General features: G+C 42.5%; 1 protein-coding gene across 5 annotated transcripts in view; it reads left to right on the forward strand.

Moving 5' to 3' along the window:
* Nucleotides 1-18,750, forward strand: part of LOC129550338 (ADAMTS-like protein 3) — a 408,047-nt gene that overhangs the window by 179,256 nt on the left and 210,041 nt on the right. For all 5 annotated transcript variants that reach the window (XM_055417913.2, XM_088829596.1, XM_088829595.1 and 2 more), the window contains one exon: nucleotides 3,113-3,239. In XM_055417913.2, coding sequence (XP_055273888.2) covers nucleotides 3,113-3,239 — 127 coding nt within the window. The remainder of the gene's footprint in view (nucleotides 1-3,112; nucleotides 3,240-18,750) is intronic.

Below are 18,750 nucleotides of genomic sequence, written 5' to 3' on the forward strand. Positions count from 1 at the left end.
GAAAATATCTCTGCTGCTGCTGCTGCTAAGTCACTTCAGTCGTGTCCGACTTTGTGTGACCCCATAGACGGAAGCCCACCAGGCTCCCCCTTCCCTGGGATTCTCCAGGCAAGAACACTGGAGTGGCTTGCCATTGCCTTCTCCGGAAAATATCTCTAGTCATAGGCTTTTCCTCAAACGTCCTTGGAACTTTTCCCACCTCTCCCTGAAACTCTCATTTGATCTTTTTCCTTCCCTTCAGCAGCAGCACTTTGGAAAGAATAGTCTATAGATGTGGTTTCGACTTCCTCCAGTTTTATATTCCCGTCAACACCTTGGATACAGACTCTGATCCGGCAGTTCCCCCAAGCCAAAGCGTAGGGGCTCAACCCGAGAGTCCAGGCAAAATGAAAAACAGAGAGAGGTGATTCAAGGGGCTCTCTTTTGTTGAGCCGTTCGAGTATTCTAATCACTGTACTAGGAGATTTACATGTATTTTCTTGTTTCATTCCTAGAATAGACTCTGTGTGAAGTATGTCTAAGTGTCCCTATTTTACTCTTGAGGAAAATGAGTCTCCTAGAGTAGTTTTCATTGTTGTACATTCTGCATCTTGAAAGGGGTGTTAGGACTGGGTAGTTACTGTAATCGGGCTGATTGCCTCCAAGGTCTCTGCACTTAATCACCGGGCATATAAATACAAATAACACTGAATGTGTGCAGAGAGTTAGAAATAAACCAACTCATTAGTTATTGTTAATATTACTGGGCGTATGTCATGTAAAATTCATATTTAATAAAAAGAAATACAAGATGTAGCCCTTTTTCTCATATAAGGAAGCTCACAGTTCAGCAGATACACACACACTACTCACAAAAGCTTCCCTCATAGCTCAGTGGGTAAAGAATCCGCTTGCAATGCAGGAGACCCTGGTTCAATTCCTGGGTCAGGAAGATCTGCTAGAGAAGGGAAACGCTACCGACTCCAGTATTCTGGCCTGGAGAATTCCATGGACTAATAAGTTCATGGGGTCGCAAAGAGTTGGACACGACTGAGCAACTTTCACTTCACTTCAATTAATTTCACTCACAAAAAGTAATAATTCACAAGAGACTGAAGGATGTCAGTATAAACGTATTCTGAGATATCTCTCTTGTTAATTCCTTATATTTTAAAAATTATTTATAAAAGTTTTTATAAGAATTATACACACACACACACATATATATATATATACACACAAGTAAAGATATGCAGAGTACATCATGAGGAATGCTGGGCTGGAAAAAGCACAAGCTGGAATCAAGATTGCCGGGAGAAATATCAATAACCTCAGATATGCAGATGACAGCACCCTTATGGCAGAAAGTGAAGAGGAACTCAAAAGCCTCTTGATGAAAGTGAAAGAGGAGAGTGAAAATGTTGGCTTGAAGCTCAACATTCAGAAAATAAAGATCATGGCATCTGGTCCCATCACTTCATGGGAAATAGATGGGGAAACAGTGGAAACAGTGTCAGACTTTATTTTTTTGGGCTCCAAAATCACTGCAGATGCTGACTGCAGCCATGAAATTAAAAGACGCTTACTCCTTGGAAGGAAAGTTATGACCAACCTAGATAGTATATTAAAGAGCAGAGACATTACTTTGCCAACCAAGGTCTGTCTAGTCAAGGCTATGGTTTTTCCCATGGTCATGTATGGATGTGAGAGTTGGACTGTGAAGAAAGCTGATCGCCGAAGAATTGATGCTTTTGAACCGTGGTGCTGGAGAAGACTCTTGAGAGTCCCTTGGACTGCAAGGAGATCCAACCAGTCCATTCTGAAGGAGATCGATCCTGGGTGTTCATTGGAAGGACTGATGCTAAAGCTGAAACTGCAATACTTTGGCCACCTCATGCGACGAGTTGACTCACTGGAAAAGACTCTGATGCTGGGAAGGATTGGGGGCTGGAGGAGACTGGGACGACAGAAAATGAGATGGCTGGATGGCATCACTGACTCTATGGACATGAGTTTAAGTGAACTCTGGGAGTTGGTGATGGACAGGGAGGCCTGGCGTGCTGTGATTCATGGGGTCGCAAAGAGTCGGACACAACTGAGCGACTGAACTGAACTGAACTGAACTGAAAGATATGTAGGTATAAATATAGATAATGATACAGAAGGAGATTCAAAGATCCAGATACAGGATATTGAGAGATATGGATTTATCAATATGAATAAGATATAGGTATGTGTGTTAGTCGCTTAGTTGTGTCTGACTCTTTGCGACCCCATGGACTGTAGCCCACCAGGCTCCTCTGTCCATGTGATTCTCCAGGCAAGAATCTTGGAATCGGTTGCCATTCTCTTCTCCAGGGGATCTTCCCAACCCAGGGGTTGAACCCGGGTCCCCTGCATTGCAGGCAGATTCTTTATGATCTGAAGACCAGGGATGCCAGGTATAGATTGAGAGTAAAAGCAGAAAAAAATTAAACTCTGGACCAGAAGGATATATATCAGCCTCAAAATAGTGGTCATCTGGGGGAAGAAATGAGAGAACAGGACTAGGGTAGGGATAGAAAGAGAGGGAAGGGGTTGGGGGAAGAGGAGAGAGGAAGTATTTGTAATGTTCCTTTCATTTTATGTATATAAAATAGCTGAATAGAAGTATAAGTAAAAAACTAAGGGTGAGAGTGTCAAGGGGCAGCCTCCATTCATCTTTAATTCTTTGGTCTTCGGATAAGAATCTTATATATAAATGACATGGTGCTGTAAAGCTTTATATATTATTATTATTATTAAGATTTTTTTGATTTGACCATTTTCAAATTCTTTATTGAATTAAACAATATTGTTTTTGTTTTATGTTTTGGGATTTTTTTTTTTTTTTTGGCCATGAGGCATGTGAGATCTTAGCTCCCTGACCAGGAATCAAACTCACATGTCCTGGGCATTGGGAGGCGAATCCAGAGGTCCTAACCCCAGGACACCCAGGGAAGTCTATTTATTATTATATATTTTAAAATCTATGTTCTCATCAAAGAGAACATACATTTAAGAAGGATAACACCATCAGTATGATTTCTGAAATACATAAGGTCTGATACACCCATATCTCTACCCACTCCTGACTGCCATCTTCTGTCTGCAGGCAGTGGGCTGCGACCGGCAACTGGGGAGCAACGCCAAGGAAGACAACTGTGGTGTCTGCGCTGGTGACGGCGCCACCTGCAGGCTGGTGCGGGGACAGTCAAAGTCACACGTGTCTCCTGAAAAAAGTAGGTTTTAAACCCAATACATTACCATACAACAGCATGTGCTTTAGACCATCTGATAGTAAAATAACATTTTCCCATTGCTAAGGTTTTTAGGTAGTAAGAACTTTTGACTGGTGTTCTAAAAGACACATTTCTCCCCCAAAGTGTAATAGATCAAATTTTTATTCCCATTACCTCTTCTTAGACTACCTGTTTCTTTGAACTTTTGCCAATACAGAGTACAACTGATTTTTTTTAATTTGCTGATTTTTCTAAGGTAAACTAGGAGTCATTATTTCTTTTGCCCCCTTTTGATTGCTAACAAGGTAGAAAATACCATCCTCTGTTTATTGAAATATTGTCCTGCATTTATTATCCATTTATACATTTTTATCTTTCAATTAGCTGATGAAGTCATTTACTCTTTCCCTATTTAGATGGTGATCTTTTCCTTACTTGTATCATGAATATATACTATTTGTTGTAACTGTTTTTAATATTCTTAGTTTGTCATTTGACTTTCAGTATTGTTTGTGTTTGTAGAATCGGTAGTTTCTAAATTATAGATACACAGATTTCTCCACCTTTTAAGTTTGGTAATATCTGCTTAAATTTTTTTTTTAAAATTAGGGGTCAGTCAGCTTTTTCTGTAAAGGGGTAAAGAGGAAATATTTAAGGGCTTTTTAGCCTATATAGTTTCTGTCTTAGTTACTCAGCACTGCTGCTGCTGGTGAAAAGCAGCCACAGGCAACCAGTGAACCAATGGGAAGAGCTGTGTTCCAATAAAGTTTTATTCACAAAACTAGCCTGCAGGCTAAATTTGAGCCTCCGGGTATAGTTTGCCTACCCACTGCCTTAAAGAGAAAAAAATTATACATGTATGCCTTCTGCCAGTGCTTTTTTGTATGTGTGTTCCTACTTTAAAATCGTATTTCTTTGAGTTTATTTGGATTTAACTTATGAAACAGAAAGTGAAAGTCGCTCCGTCCTGTCTGACTCTATACAGTCCATGGGATTCTCCAGGCCAGAATACTGGAGTTGGTAGCTGTTCCCTTCTCCAGGGGATCTTCCTGACCCAGGAATCAAACCAGGGTCTCCTGCATTGAGGGATTCTTTACCAACTGAGCTATCAGGGAAGCCAAAATTTTATCTTTTTTGGCCACACTGATTGGCTTGTGGGATCATAGTTCCCCACCAGGGATTGAACCTGTGCCCCTTGCATTGGGAGCACAGAGTCCTAACCATTGGACTTCTAGGGAAGTCTATGAAATGGGGATTTTACTCATTCTCCCAAAATGGGGAGAACCTTAGAGGAGGAGTGGAGGGTGGAGAGGGTTTTCCAGGCAGAGGAAACACAAAGTTCATGGCGTGACATTAGAGTGAAGCCTGGACTTTCTTGAGTAACCTAGGATTGCACATCGCTTAGGGTGGGAGGAAAGACACAGTGGCATTCAGAAGGAATCATAAAGGCCTTCATTGTTGCGAGTCACGTTTCAGGTTAAGTGAAGTCATTACAGCAATTTAGGCAGTGGAGGGACTTGATTAGATTTGCATTTTAATGAAGTGATTCTGGCAACTTGTGGAAGTAAGCCTGGAAGCAAGGAGTCCAACTAGGATGCCACATTTAAATACTCAAGGGTGTTTGAAATAATGATGTCTTCATTGGGGTTGTAGCGAGGTGGGAGAGGTAGAGGAGGGATCAGAGGGGGCAGAGAGATTTAGGAGCGAGAGTCAGTAGAGTTTGCTAATTCATAGAGTGAAAACTGTAAGAGAGACAGGAAGCTAGAGTGATGCAGATTTCCCAGCCTGAGCAGTTGGGTGGATTTCTTTTCTGTCCATCTGGAGAAGGAATGCATGGAGAGGAGATACATACCAAAAATAAGGGTTCACCTCCTTGGGTTTTCTTCTTTCCAGAAATGTGGCCCCATAAGTATTCAGTGATTTGTTACTTTTCTGATACCTTCAAACAGATGTTAATTATATTTTGTTTGGGGTGAAAGAGTTGATCTGAAATGTGACAGTCCATTGTTGTTAATGGTCTTTAGTTATGCATTTTTTATTTTTATTTTTTTATTTTTATTGGAGGCTGATTATTTTACAGTATTATGTTGGTTGGTTTTGCCATACACTGACATGAATCCACCCCGGGTGTACATGAGTTCCCCCTCCCGAACCCCCCTCCCATCTCCCTCCTCCCCTTATCCTCCCTCTGGGTCATCCCCGCATACCAGCCCTGAACATCCTGTAACTTGCATTGACCCTGAACTGGCGGTTCGTTTCACATGTGATAATATACATGTTTCAATACCATTCTCCCAAACCATCCCACCCTCACCCTCTCCCACAGAGTCCCAAAGACTGTTCTATACATCTGTGTCTCTTTTGCTGTCTCGTATACAGAGTTATCATTTGCATCTTTCTAAATTCCATATATATGTGTTAGTATATTGTATTGGTGTTTTTCTTTCTGGCTTAGTTCACTCTGTATAATAGGCTCTAGTTTCATCCACCTCTTTAGAACTGGTTCAAATGCATTCTTTTAAATGGCTGAGTAATACTCCATTGTGTATATGTACCAAAGCTTTCTTATCCATTCATCTGCAGATGGACATCTAGGTTGCTTCCATGTCCTGGCTATTATAAACAGTGCTGCAATGAACATTGAAGCATGTGTCTCTTTCAATTCTGGTTTCCTCGATGTGTATGCCCAGGAGTGCGATTGCTGGATCAGTTATGCATTTTTTAATACATATATTTTTTAGGTAATTAACTTTTTATGGCTGCATTGGGTCTTAGTTGCAGCTCATGGGATCTTCCATCTTCATTGTGACGCATGGGATCTTTAGCTGTGGCATTCAAACTCTTAGTTGCAGCACGTGGCATCTAGTTCCCTGACCAGGGGTCAAACCTGAGCCCCCTGCATTGGGAGCGTGGAGTCTTAGCCACTGGACCCCCAGGGAATTCCCTTTAGTTATAAATTAACTGAGTTTATCCAAAGAGAGTATGTACAATATATTAGGAAGGCATGAGAATTTACCCAGGGAGAAAGTTTGAGGGGATTCAAGTGAAAAGATAATGAGAAGAGTAGGTAAACTCAGAACTTAGCAGAAGCAGTATGGGAGCTGAAGGAATAAGTAATTCCAAAAAAGGAGGTAATAGTCCGCCATGTGAAATGCTGTTTCGAGGTCGACTGGAATAAAAATCCAAAAATTTCTCATTGGCAATTTGAAGCCAAATCTGTGACCTTAGCAAGAGTGGTTTCAATGAATTTCTGGCTAAAACCAAAGCCTGATTGCAGTGGGTTTAGAAGTAAATAGAAGATGAGAGAATGAATGGAGGGAAGGATTTTCCCAGGACTAAAGGAGGGGGTACACAGTCACACCATGTTAAGAACTGAGTAACTCTAGGTGCCCTTGGAGAACATGGTGAGACATTAACTGTGTTCCAATACAGTTTTGATTTTTTCTTTTAATACTCTTCATTAGGAGGTAGAATCAGCTGCTTGAGTGTGAAGGCTCTCAAACAGATTCACCAATGGGGATAATAATTATGCTCAGCTCTTAGGGTCATTGTGAGGATCAAATTAAACTACGTATGAGAAAGTGTCTGACATGTAGTTAACATTGGCTGAAGGATAAAGGGAGATGACCTTACTCTCCAGCCATCCTTTTCTTCATTCGAAGCTATGATCTCTACGTCACTTCCTTCTTCTTTAGGATAAAACATTGGCAAAAGGATTAACAGTAGAAAAAACAATTTGAGTACAACAAAATATCCGTGCAAGCTTTGAGAATGATTGTGGCAGGAGGGTGCTTAGTGACTTGAGAAACAGTTTTAATATTCTTTCAATTGCAAAATGTACTATAGTCTGACTTGCCTGTTGCAGACAGTAAGCCCAAGTTGGTGTTTGGTGAGCTAATATTATGATGCCAAGGAATTATAAAAAGATTTCAGACTCCCTAAAAAAAATAAAAATAAAACAGAATCACAGATATAGGAAACAAACTTCTGGTTACCAAAGGGGAGAGGGAAGGGGGAGGGAAAATTAGGAGTATGGGATTAACAGATACAAACTACTGTATATAAAATAGATAAACAACAAGGATATACAGCATAGCATGGGGAACTGATTATACCCAATATCTTGTAATAACCTGTAATGGAATATAATCTGCAGAAATACTGAATCACAGTGCTGTGCACCTGAAACTAACACAATATTGTAAATCAACTGCACTTCAATAAAAAAAAGTGAGAGGACTGTCAAAGACTTGAGGTGGGTAAGGAACTCTTCAAACACAGTAAGGAGGACAATTCCCAGAGGTTAGGACTCTGCACTTTCAATGCTGGGGCCCAGGTTCAATCTGGGGCCAGTGAGCTAAGATCCCACAAGCCCCATGCGCGACCTCCTCCCCAAAGGATGGTAAAGAGGCAGAGGAGTAGCTGCAAGGGGCCTAGGTGAGACTGGGAACCGTGAATTCGTGGAGGTCCCATGAGATTCCCCAAGGAGCTGGCTTTGAGAGATGTGTACCAGGGAGGGATGCATTCCATGGCAAATCGCAGGAGGACCAACTTATAGATGCAGGAGTTTACATATCTCTTCTAACAGAAGTCTGGAGTAGGCAGTCAGGTTTGGGGAAGCTGTTTTACTATGTTTTTGTGGAATCAGGCTCTTGTCTCTCCTTCATCAGCCTAGACTATAGCTTTTACTTGTGGTTGCTAAGTCACTGTTAAACATCTAGACAACACATCCAGCTTGTCAGGTGATAAAGAAGAAGGTGGTGCAAAAGGCATTCTTTTAATACCGTACCTTTAGTCAGGGAGAGAAGTCCTCCCCAGGGAATTTTGCCTCATTGGCCAGAATTGTGGCATGTGACACCCTGGCTTCCTGCTGCTGCTGCTGCTGCTAAGTCGCCTCAGTCGTGTCCGACCCCATAGACGGCAGCTGACCAGGCTCCGCTGTCCCTGGGATTCTCCAGGCAAGAACACTGGAGTGGGTTGCCATTTCCTTCTCCAATGCATGAAAGTGAAAAGTGAAAGTGAAGTCGCTCCGTCGTGTCCGACTAGTAGCGACCCCATGGACTGCAGCCCACCAGGCTCCTCTGTCCATGTGATTTTCTAGGCAAGAGTACTGGAGTGGCTTGCCATTGCTTTCTCCACCTGGCTTCCTAGGAGCTGGGAAATCAAGTGTACCACATTGCATCCATTCTATTATTGCTAATATTGATCTAATGGTTTATAATAAATGCATATCATTTAATTCCAATCCCTGTACATGGTAGTTTTGATATTGTCCAAACCAAGGTCCGTCTAGTCAAGGCTATGGTTTTTCCCGTGGTCATGTATGGATGTGAGAGTTGGACTGTGAAGAAAGCTGATCACCGAAGAATTGATGCTTTTGAACTGTGGTGCTGGAGAAGACTCTTGAGAGTCCCTTATACTGCAAGGAGATCCAACCAGTCCATTCTAAAGGAGATCAGTCCTGGGTGTTCATTGGAAGGACTGATGCTAAAGCTGAAACTGCAATACTTTGGCCACCTCATGCGATGAGTTGACTCACTGGAAAAGACTCTGATGCTGGGAAAGGTTGGGGGCAGGAAGAGAAGGGGACGACAGAGAATGAGATGGCTGGATGGCATCACCGACTCTGTGGACATGAGTTTGAGTGAACTCCGGGAGTTGGTGATGGACAGGAGGCCTGGAGTGCTGTAATTCATGGAGTCGCGGAGAGTCGGACACGACTGAGCGACTGAATTGAACTGAACTGAATCCATTTTATAGATGAGGATACTAAGAAAGAGAGAAGAGAGACAGTTAAGAAATTGGTGTCTGGGACCAGACTGCCTGGGTTTAAATACTGGGTCTGTTGTTTACTAGCTCTGTAAACAGGGCAAGTTTTTGAACTCTTCTGTGTATCTTGACTTTCTCATTTTAATCTGGGAACAGAAGTTGTACCACCTCTGTAGAGTTGCTGTCAATACTAGATAATTCAGTCATGCCAAGCATTCCAAATAATGTCAGAGACTGTTCAGTAAATGCTAGCAATATTTTTATTAGAAATATTGTCATTTAGGTACCAAAGGCTGTCACTGTCTAACATAACATTAAATGTAAACAGATTTCAAAACCAGTGCTTATTCCACCCAGGCATTGTTTTTGAGAGTGCTACTGATGGGTGTGGAGGAAAATCACGTCAAAGGTGTTAAAAAACAGTGAATTGTGGGGTTTCCCGGGTAACTCAGTGGTAAAGAACCCTCCTGCTAGTGCAGGAGGCGCAGGTTTGATCCCTGGGTCGGGAAGATGCCCTGGAGGAGGAAATGGCAACACACTACAGTATTCTTGCCTGGAGAATTCCACGGACAGAGGAGCCTGGAGGGCTACGGCCCGTGGGAGTTACATAGAGTCAGATAGGACTTAGCGACTGAACAACGACAAACCAAAAATAGAGGAAAGAGTCAGACCCAGAGGAAGAGAGTGAAGAGCCAGGCTGTGCTGTGGAGAGTTAACTAGAGTGGCTTTGGGCTGAGATGACAGTAGGGAAAGTCACTGTCGGCTTGGGCATCAGGAAAGTGCTGACATGGTGTTGGCTTGAAAGAGTGTGCAAATCTCATCAGGAAAGGTGGCGTCTTCTGAGGGTCTCGGAGAGATTAGAAATTGAGAAAATTCTAGTTGAACTAGAGTAGAAGCTGAGTGATATTGTGTCAAGAAACTAGTCTTTTTGAAGAAGTATTCTGAGGAAACCCTGGGAGGGGATTGTAATGGGGGCTGTACTGCTTGACTTCACTGTTCCTCACACTTGGTAAGATACTTCATATTCTCTCTGTGTGTGTCTCTCTGTCTCTCTTTTTCGTTGATTTTCAGCTTTAGGATAATAGATCCTCTTGAGAATCTATTGAAAATTATGCATTCTTCTCTCCAGAAAAAAATGCATGTGTCCCCATAAACCTCAAATTTGCCATTCTGAGTTTTTGAAGAGGTCTCGGACCCCTGATACCAGTTCAGAACAATTCAAGTGAAGGGTCCCTAAACATTTAATACTTTTGAATAATTTCTGCAAAAGAAGAGCAGCTGGAGCTCAGAGACAGATCCCTAAAGGGAGCTAGTAGAGCTGAGGGCATGCCGCTGGCAAGTCCAGGCTCTGTCTGCCTGCTTTAGGGCTGAGGCTAAAGTTAGCAAAGATGCCTGCCTGACTGCCTGCCTGCGTGAAAACCTGGTGCTTCTCATCCTTGCTTTTCATTATGGCCCCTTCATGTCTGTTACTGCTCTGAATCTGGCCAACTGAAGCTGTTTTTGGCTGAGATTTTCTGTGGGCCATATGGAAGCACTTCCCTGTAATGATGCTTTGTGTGAAAGAAATGTGGGAAATGAAGCCACGTCTCTCCCTGAGTGTGCATCCCCAGGCCTGCAGAGTCCACCAAGCTCCTTGGGCCTCACCTTGCCAAGCCGTCATTCCTATCTTCCCCAAGTCTCACGCTGAAGGAGGCCAGGGCAGGGAGATGCTGTTGGCACAGCCCTGCTAGCAAGAAAGTGCATGAGACTGCTCTTGGGCCCTGTTTCCATCCTGCAGGGAGGCAAATTCAAGGTGGAAGAGCCTGGAGCCAAAATCTTCGCTGTGAGAAATATCAGAAATTAATCCACATACAACATGCACATTTCCTGTTCAGAGGGAGAAGGAGAGAGGCTGAACTCACAACTGGCATCCATAGCTTTGACTGTTGGAACGAAGAGCTGGAGGCCACTCAGCTTTTTAAGGAGAGAAGAGTCTAAAAACAGCAACAAAAAAGTATACACCCCTGATTGGATCATTTGGATTTGGTACTGGGGGACTCACTTGTATTTCCAGATTTTGCCATTGTTTTGACCTTGTCCATAGAAGGACCATGCACCCCTGAGACAAATAAATAAGCTCACCTTGTCTGATCTGTTTGTAGAGTTGACCCTTGAACAACACAGGTTTGAACTGCATGGTTTTCCATTTTCTTCAGCAGTAAATACTACATGAATAAATGACTTGCAGTTGGTTGGACCCACCCACATGGAACCACAGATAACAGAGAAAGTGTATATGGAGAGCTGACTATCAGTTATATTTTGTGGAGTTTTTTGTCTGCGATGCATGGCATTTGGGATCTTAGTTCCCCAACCAGGGATTGACCCAGCCCCCTGAGTTGAGAGTGTAGTCTTAACCACTCTGGAAAGTCCCTATGCTATGCTTGGATTGTTGACTGGAGGGGGTTGTTGCTCCTAATTGCCGCCATCCCCACCCCTAGCATTGTCCAAGGGTCAACTGTACATTTTTCCCTGGTGACAGCTAAGCTTATTGATGCAGTGACACCTGAGGCTGACCTGGAACCCCACACCTTCTTACCAAGCATCCTTGGTCTCCTAGAAAATACAGAATCCTGGGCTAGGCAGACTGTGGGGCTACCTCACAGGGCGGTTCTTAGAACGTTTTCTCTTCATACACACTTTTTTTTTCTCTTCATATGCTCTTTGTTTCTGTTTTGACTGTTATTTCCAAAAACCATCTGTCCACTTAACTTATTACATGACAAAGAAGACTGTTATTGACTATAACGGGCTTGCTGAGGTGGTAAACAGATTGCTCTCCCTTCCTCCTGCCTTTTTACCTCATCTCTTTCTGCCTCCCTGCCTTCGTCTTTGTAGGGTAAGATTCTGATAGATAGTGCTGTATGCCAGAACTGTGTCTGGCAAAAGAATATTCAAACCAAGCACCCTGTTCATTTTATTTATTTTTTACATTAAAAAAATATTCTTGGCCCCACTGCACAGCTTGTGGGGATCTTAGTTCCCCAACCAGGAATAGAATCTTTGCCCCCTGCATTGGCAGGCAGATTCTTAATCACTGGACCACCAGGGAATTCCCAGACTCCATTCATTTTCATGGGATATTTAATTCACAAGAGAGAGCATGGCATGGAAGGAGATCCCAAGATTGAAAATGTAGGGCCCTTGCCTTGCTCTTCCACATGTTTTTGTGCATCTTCTATGTCCTTTGCAAAGAAAAACAAGAGGACAATGACATGTAGGTTCTGTTAAGAAGGAATTTTATGCAGGCTGTTTTTCACAGAGTAGCCACACTCACCAGGGACTCCTGGCTTAATACCTCTTTGTAAATTGCCTTTATATTTACACTTATTTTAAAATCTATACCCCTACCCATGACTTTCAAAATCTGATGTATCTGGCTTTTATATCATGTCATGTGTACTGTCTTGCCCTCATTCACTAGTCTCTAGTTGTCTTGATTTTCTGGAAGATTTTTGACTTCCCAGGGAACTTTTCTTCCATGGCTTTTGCACTGACCAATTCCTGAGCCCTGAGCACACTTCTTCTAGCTCTTAACTTGGCTGTCTCTTTCTCAACCTTGAGCTTAAGCATCACCTCCTCAGAGATACTTTCCTTGACCAATCTGCCTAAAGTCAGCCCTTCTGTTTTCTATTTCCTTCTTACTCTTTATTGCAAGAAGTAATTGTTTCATTTACAGTTGACTCTTAAATAACCTGGGTTTGAACTGCATAGGTTCACTTATACACAAATTTTTGTCAGTAGTACATACTACATTACCAACATGATCCTCAGCTGGGTGAATCCCCGGATGTGGAAACTTAGATACAGATTCAGAGAGATAACTATAAATTATACCCAGATTTTCAACTGCATGTAGGGTCAGTGCCCTTAACCCCTGTGTTGTTCAAGAGAGAGCTATATTTGTTTACTTAATTCATCTCTCCTGCTGGACAAATGTTGCAAAAGTGGACTGTGTATCTATCATTTTCATCATTTTATTCCTGGAACTTGTAGGGTACCAAGCACGTCAGAGGAGCTCAATAAATGTTGCACGAATGAATACAGGTTCTTCACTGGAGATAATTCTGCTTCCTGTTGTGTTTTTGGTGAGACTAAACATTGTGCAACAGAATTTTGGGACAGGAATTTTTGGACTAGGGTAATAACCTCTGCTTGGCCACTGTCTGTGATCTTAGGCAAGATCATAGGAACTTGGACTTTTTCATCTGTGTCCTGAATGTGTTAGCACAGATCATGTCTAAGACATCTTTTAGTTCTGAAAATCTATTAAATATATTTGTACTTTATTCCTTATTTTATAAAGCACAGACCTTGAGGTGGAATGGAGGTCAGAGAAGTTAGTCCTAGGATCTCATAGGAAGAATTTTCCAAATTTCTGATGAAAAGGTTCCACAGAGATGACTTGTCTTCCTAAAGAGTCCAGGAAATTTTACATGTTTATATTGGTTTACATGGGCTTCTGATGATAAGGATGCCTTCTTCCCCTGGAAGCTTTATCTCCTGCTTTCATCCAGTGGAGGGACACAGTATCCTTGCACTGGCTGTTTCTTAGTACCTTTAATTCAAAATAATCAGTTCAGTTCAGTTACTCAGTCGTGTCTGACTCCTTGCGACCCCATGGACTGAAGCGTGCAAGGCCTCCCTGTCCATCACCAACTCCCAGAGTTTACTCAAACTCATCTCCATTGAGTTGGTGATGCTATCCACCATCTCATCCTCTGTTGTCCCCTTCTTCTCCCGCCATCAATCTTTCTCAGCATCAGGGTCTTTTCAAATAAGTCAGTTCTTCGCATCAGGTGGCCAAAGTTTTGGAGTTTCAGCTTCAACATCAGTCCTTCCAAGGAGCACCGAGGACTGATCTCCTTTAGGATGGACTGGTTGGATTTCCTTGCAGTCCAAGGGGTCTCAAGAGTGTTCTCCAACAACACAGTTCAAAAGCATCAATTCTTCGGTGCTCAGCTTTCTTTATAGTCCAACTTTCACATCCATACATGACTACTGGAAAAACCATAGCCTTGATTAGATGGACCTTTGTTGACAAAATAATGTCTCTGCTTTTTAATATGCTGTCTAGGCTGGTCATAACTTTCCTTCCAAAGAGTAAGCATCCTTTAATTTCATGGCTGCAATCACCATCTGCAGTGATTTTGGAACCCCAAAAAATAAAGTCTGCCACTGTTTCCACTGTTTCCCCATCTGTTTGCCATGAACTGATGGGACCAGATGCCATGATCTTTGTTTTCTGAATGTTGAGCTTTCACCCTACTTTTTCACTCTCCCTTTTCACTTTCATCAAGAGGCTGTTTAGTTCTTCTTCACTTTCTACCATAAGGATGGTATCATTTGCATATCTGAGGTTATTGACATTTCTCCCGGCAATCTTGATTCCAGCTTGTGCTTCTTCTAGCCCAGCATTCCTCATGATGTACTCTGCATAAAAGTTAAATAAGCAGGGTGACAATATACAACCTTGACGTACTCCTTTTCCTATTTGGAACCAGTCTGTTGTTCCATGTCCAGTTCTAACTGTTGTTTCCTGACCTGCATACAGATTTCTCAGGAGGCAGGTCAGGTGGTCTGGTATTCCCATCTCTTTCAGAATTTTCCACAGTTTACTGTGATCCACACAGTCAAAGGCTTTGGCATAGTCAATAAAGCAGAAACAGATGTCTTTCTGGAACTCTCTTGCTTTTCCGATGATCCAGCGGATGTTGGTAATTTGATCTCTGGTGCCTCTGCCTTTTCTAAAACCAGCTTGAACATGTGGAAGTTCATGGTTCACGTATTGCTAAAGCCTATCTTGGAGAATTTTGAGCATGACTTTACTAGCGTGTGAGATGAGTGCAATTGTGCAGGTAGTTTGAGCATTCTTTGGCATTGCCTTTCTTTGGGAATGGAATGAAGACTGATCTTTTCCAGTCCTGTGGCCACTGCTGAGTTTTCCAAACTTTCTGGCATATTGAGTGCAGCACTTTCACAGCATCATCTTTCAGGATTTGAAATAGCTCAACTGGAATTCCATCACCTCCATTAGCTTTGTTTGTAGTGATGCTTTCTAAGGCCTACTTGACTTCACATTCCAAGATGTCTGGCTCTAGGTCAGTGATCACACCATTGTGATTATCTTGGTCGTGAAGATCTTTTTTGTACAGTTCTTCTGTGTATTCTTGCCACCTCTTCTTAATATCTTCTGCTTCTGTTAGGTTCACACCATTTCTGTCCTTTATCAAGCCCATCTTTGCATGAAATGTTCCCTTGGTATCTCTAATTTTCTTGAAGAGGCCTCTTGAGAAACCTGTATGCAGGTCAGGAAGCTACACTGGACATGGAACAGCAGACTGGTCCAAATAGGAAAAGGAGTACATCAAGGTTGTATATTGTCACCCTGCTTATTTAACTTATATGCAGAGTACATCATGAGGAACGCTGGGCTAGAAGAAGCACAAGCTGGAATCAAGATTGCCAGGAGAAATATCAATAACCTCAGATATGCAGATGACACCACCCATATGGCAGAAAGTGAAGAATAACTAAAAAACCTCTGATGAAAGTGAAAGAGGAGGGTGAAAAGTTGGCTTGAAGCTCAACATTCAGAAAATAAAGATCATGGCATCTGGTCCCATCACTTCATGGGAAATAGGTGGGGAAAAAGTGGAAACAGTGTCAGACTTTATTTTTTGGGGCTCCAAAATCACTGGGGATGCTGATTGCAGTCATGAAATTAAAAGACGCTTACTCCTTGGAAGGAAAGTTATGACCAAACTAGATAGTATATTAAAAAGCAGAGACATTACTTTGCCAACAAAGGTCTGTCTAGTCAATGCTATGGTTTTTCCAATGGTCATGTATGGATGTGAGAGTTGGACTGTGAAGAAAGCTGATGGCCGAAGAATTGATGCTTTTGAACTGTGGTACTGGAGAAGACTCTTGAGAGTCCCTTGTACTGCAAGGAGATCCAACCAGTCCACTCTAGAGAACATCAATCCTGGGTGTTCATTGAAGGACTGATGCTAAAGCTGAAACTCCAATACTTTGGCCACCTCATGCGACGAGTTGACTCACTGGAAAAGACTCTGATGCTGGGTGGGATTGGGGGCGGGAGGAGAAGGGGACAACAGAGAATGAGATGGCTGGATGGCATCACCGACTCAATGGACATGAGTTTGAGTGAACTCCGGGAGTTGGTGATGGACAGGGAGGCCTGGCGTGCTGTGATTCATGGGGTCGCAAAGAGTCAGTCACAACTGAGCGACTGAACTGAACTGAGCATCTTTGGCGGGAATGGGATTTGATTCTAAATGCGAATTCGCCCCTCCTACCATCTTTCTGGGGCTTCTCCTTTGCCCTTGGATGCAGGGTATCTCCTCACAGTTGCTCCAGCACCTACCGTCTTACTGGGGTTTCTTTGACCTTGGACGTGGGATATATCCTTAAGGCTGGTCCAGCGAAGCGCAGCCGCCGCCAGCTGTATGCCAGTAATCGGTATGCCAAAATGGCATATTTGGGGGTATCCCATTACAGAGTCAGAGGCAAGTGGCCATTTAGTCCTTACCAGGCTCTGGATTTCTTAGCTGCAGTGTAAACGGCAGAGAAAGGTTGTACTCTGATTTTGGGAAACATCGGACAGAACAATGTTGTCAGGTGCTGTATGTAAAACAGAGCCCTCTCACGTTTAGTAGCTAAGTTGTGTCTGACTCTTTTGTGACCCCATGGACTGTAGCCCACCAGGCTCCTCTCTGTCCACGGGATTTTCCAGGCAAGGATACTGGAGTGGGTTGCCGTCTCCTTCTCCAGAGGATCTTCCAAACCCAGATATCAAACCCATGTCTCCTGCATTGGCAGGCATGTTCTTTACTGCTGAGCCACCAGGGAAGGCCACAGTTCCCTCTGCCACTTGCTATTCAAAACTAGTCCTGGAAACCAGCACAGTAGTATGCACTGTTAGACACTCTGCCTGTTACATATTCTTCTGGGTAAAGGCGTTTTAAGCCATTAAAGATCTACACCTCCAGATTGGGAGCAGATGTTTCTACATAGATACCAAGGCTAATAGCTAAGGACACTCATTTGCAGATGCAGCAATAAACGCCATACATGATGTAGCACATGAGTAGCTCAGGGCAGGGATGTAATTACAGCAGAGGTGTAGAAATTGGGTTTCAGCTGCAGCAGTTTCCTCTCACCAAATCCAATCCCTTTCAAGTCCCCTGTCTGCTTTTTAAAGATGGTTTTTAATTTCTGATTTTTATTTTGCCCAACTTTGTTCCTTGGCGCATTTCATGTGTCCCACCTCTGTGTCAAAAGGAAGTATATGATCAGCCCTCCATTTTCAGAATCCATGTAGCCACACACTGGCTTTCTCTTCTTTCATCTCCCAGTCCTCCACCACACCCACAAAGGCACAGATAAACTTAAATCAAACTTGACTATCCTACGGCCTTCCCTGGTGGTCCAGTGGTTAGGACTCCGTGCTTCTGATGCAGGAAGTGCAGGTTCTATCACTGGTCAGGAGACTAAGATCCCACATAGCATGGTGCAAGACCAAGAAGTAAAAACAAGACAGAACAGAACTTGATTACCCTAATTTGGAAAGTTGTCAACCCCTGTTCTATACAATGTTGTTTTAGGTTAAATGATGCCAAGTGGTTATATGTAAGAGTATTAGTAAACACCATTTTTGTGTTTATATGTTTTTCAATTTACAAAATGCTTTCACACTTGTTATCTTGTTTTAAAGGAAGATAAGTATTATTTTCAGTTTTTTCATAGAATTATTATTAGCATTAGCATTTATTCGATACTTTTCTTCTTTAAAAAAAAAAAGCTCCTCTATTCTTTGGGAATGGAGAGAAGGTGGAGGGTGGGGTGTGTGTGTGTGTGTGTGTGTGTGTATGTGTTTGAGCCTAAAAAAGCAGAAGAATAAAAGATGCAAGGTCAAAAAATAACATGAAATATGCAAGACCGAAAGTTTTGTTCAGCAAAATACCCAACCAAATTGAAAAAAAAGTGAAAAAAACAGAGATGGAAAAGTGGGAATGAGATTGTCCAAGTGAGGGTAATGAATGGGAGAGTCTCTCTTTTTTCTGTTACGTTGGAATGTGTGTATTTAGGTGGGTGCAGTTCTAACTTGACTTTATAGTGCAAGTACATGATCTGGTATAAGTTGCAGTCCTCCTGAGGCTGAAACTGATGTTTATTGATTAGTTAATATTGTGTGGACAGTTTATTTCCTGTACATTTTGCTACTTAGCAAAGCGGTGATCTCTGCGGCAGGAAATGAGACATAGAAAAAGTATGATGGAACAGCTGGACTTGAGCGTTTATGTGTGGGAGGGAAGTCAGTGGAAGCAAACTTAATAGATCCTTGGGTCAGCCCAGTGATTGCAAAATCAAACAAGTGAAGCCCATAAAATCAAAGTGTAATAAATGTGCTTGTGATGGGAGAGTGGGAGTTTATACAGTGACAACTGGGTCTCAACAGTAGAAGGGTTAAGAGTGCAGTGTTTGGTTCTGACCTCAGCCCTGCTGCTTGGGAAGTCTGTGATCTTGGACAAGTCACTTAAACTTGCAAAAGTTCAGTTTTCTTAATTGTAGGAATGGCTTTTTATTAGAACAAAGAAGGCAGTTTTCTCAAGTTACTCAGGATCGTGCCTGGGGGCATCATATGTGTTCAGCCTGGTTTTAATAACTTGCGCTTAGC

Source organism: Moschus berezovskii, chromosome 21, assembly GCF_049115385.1.
Source record: "Moschus berezovskii isolate FMDL1 chromosome 21, NW_MosBer_1.0, whole genome shotgun sequence".
In the NCBI taxonomy this organism is placed as follows: Eukaryota; Metazoa; Chordata; class Mammalia; order Artiodactyla; family Moschidae; genus Moschus; species Moschus berezovskii.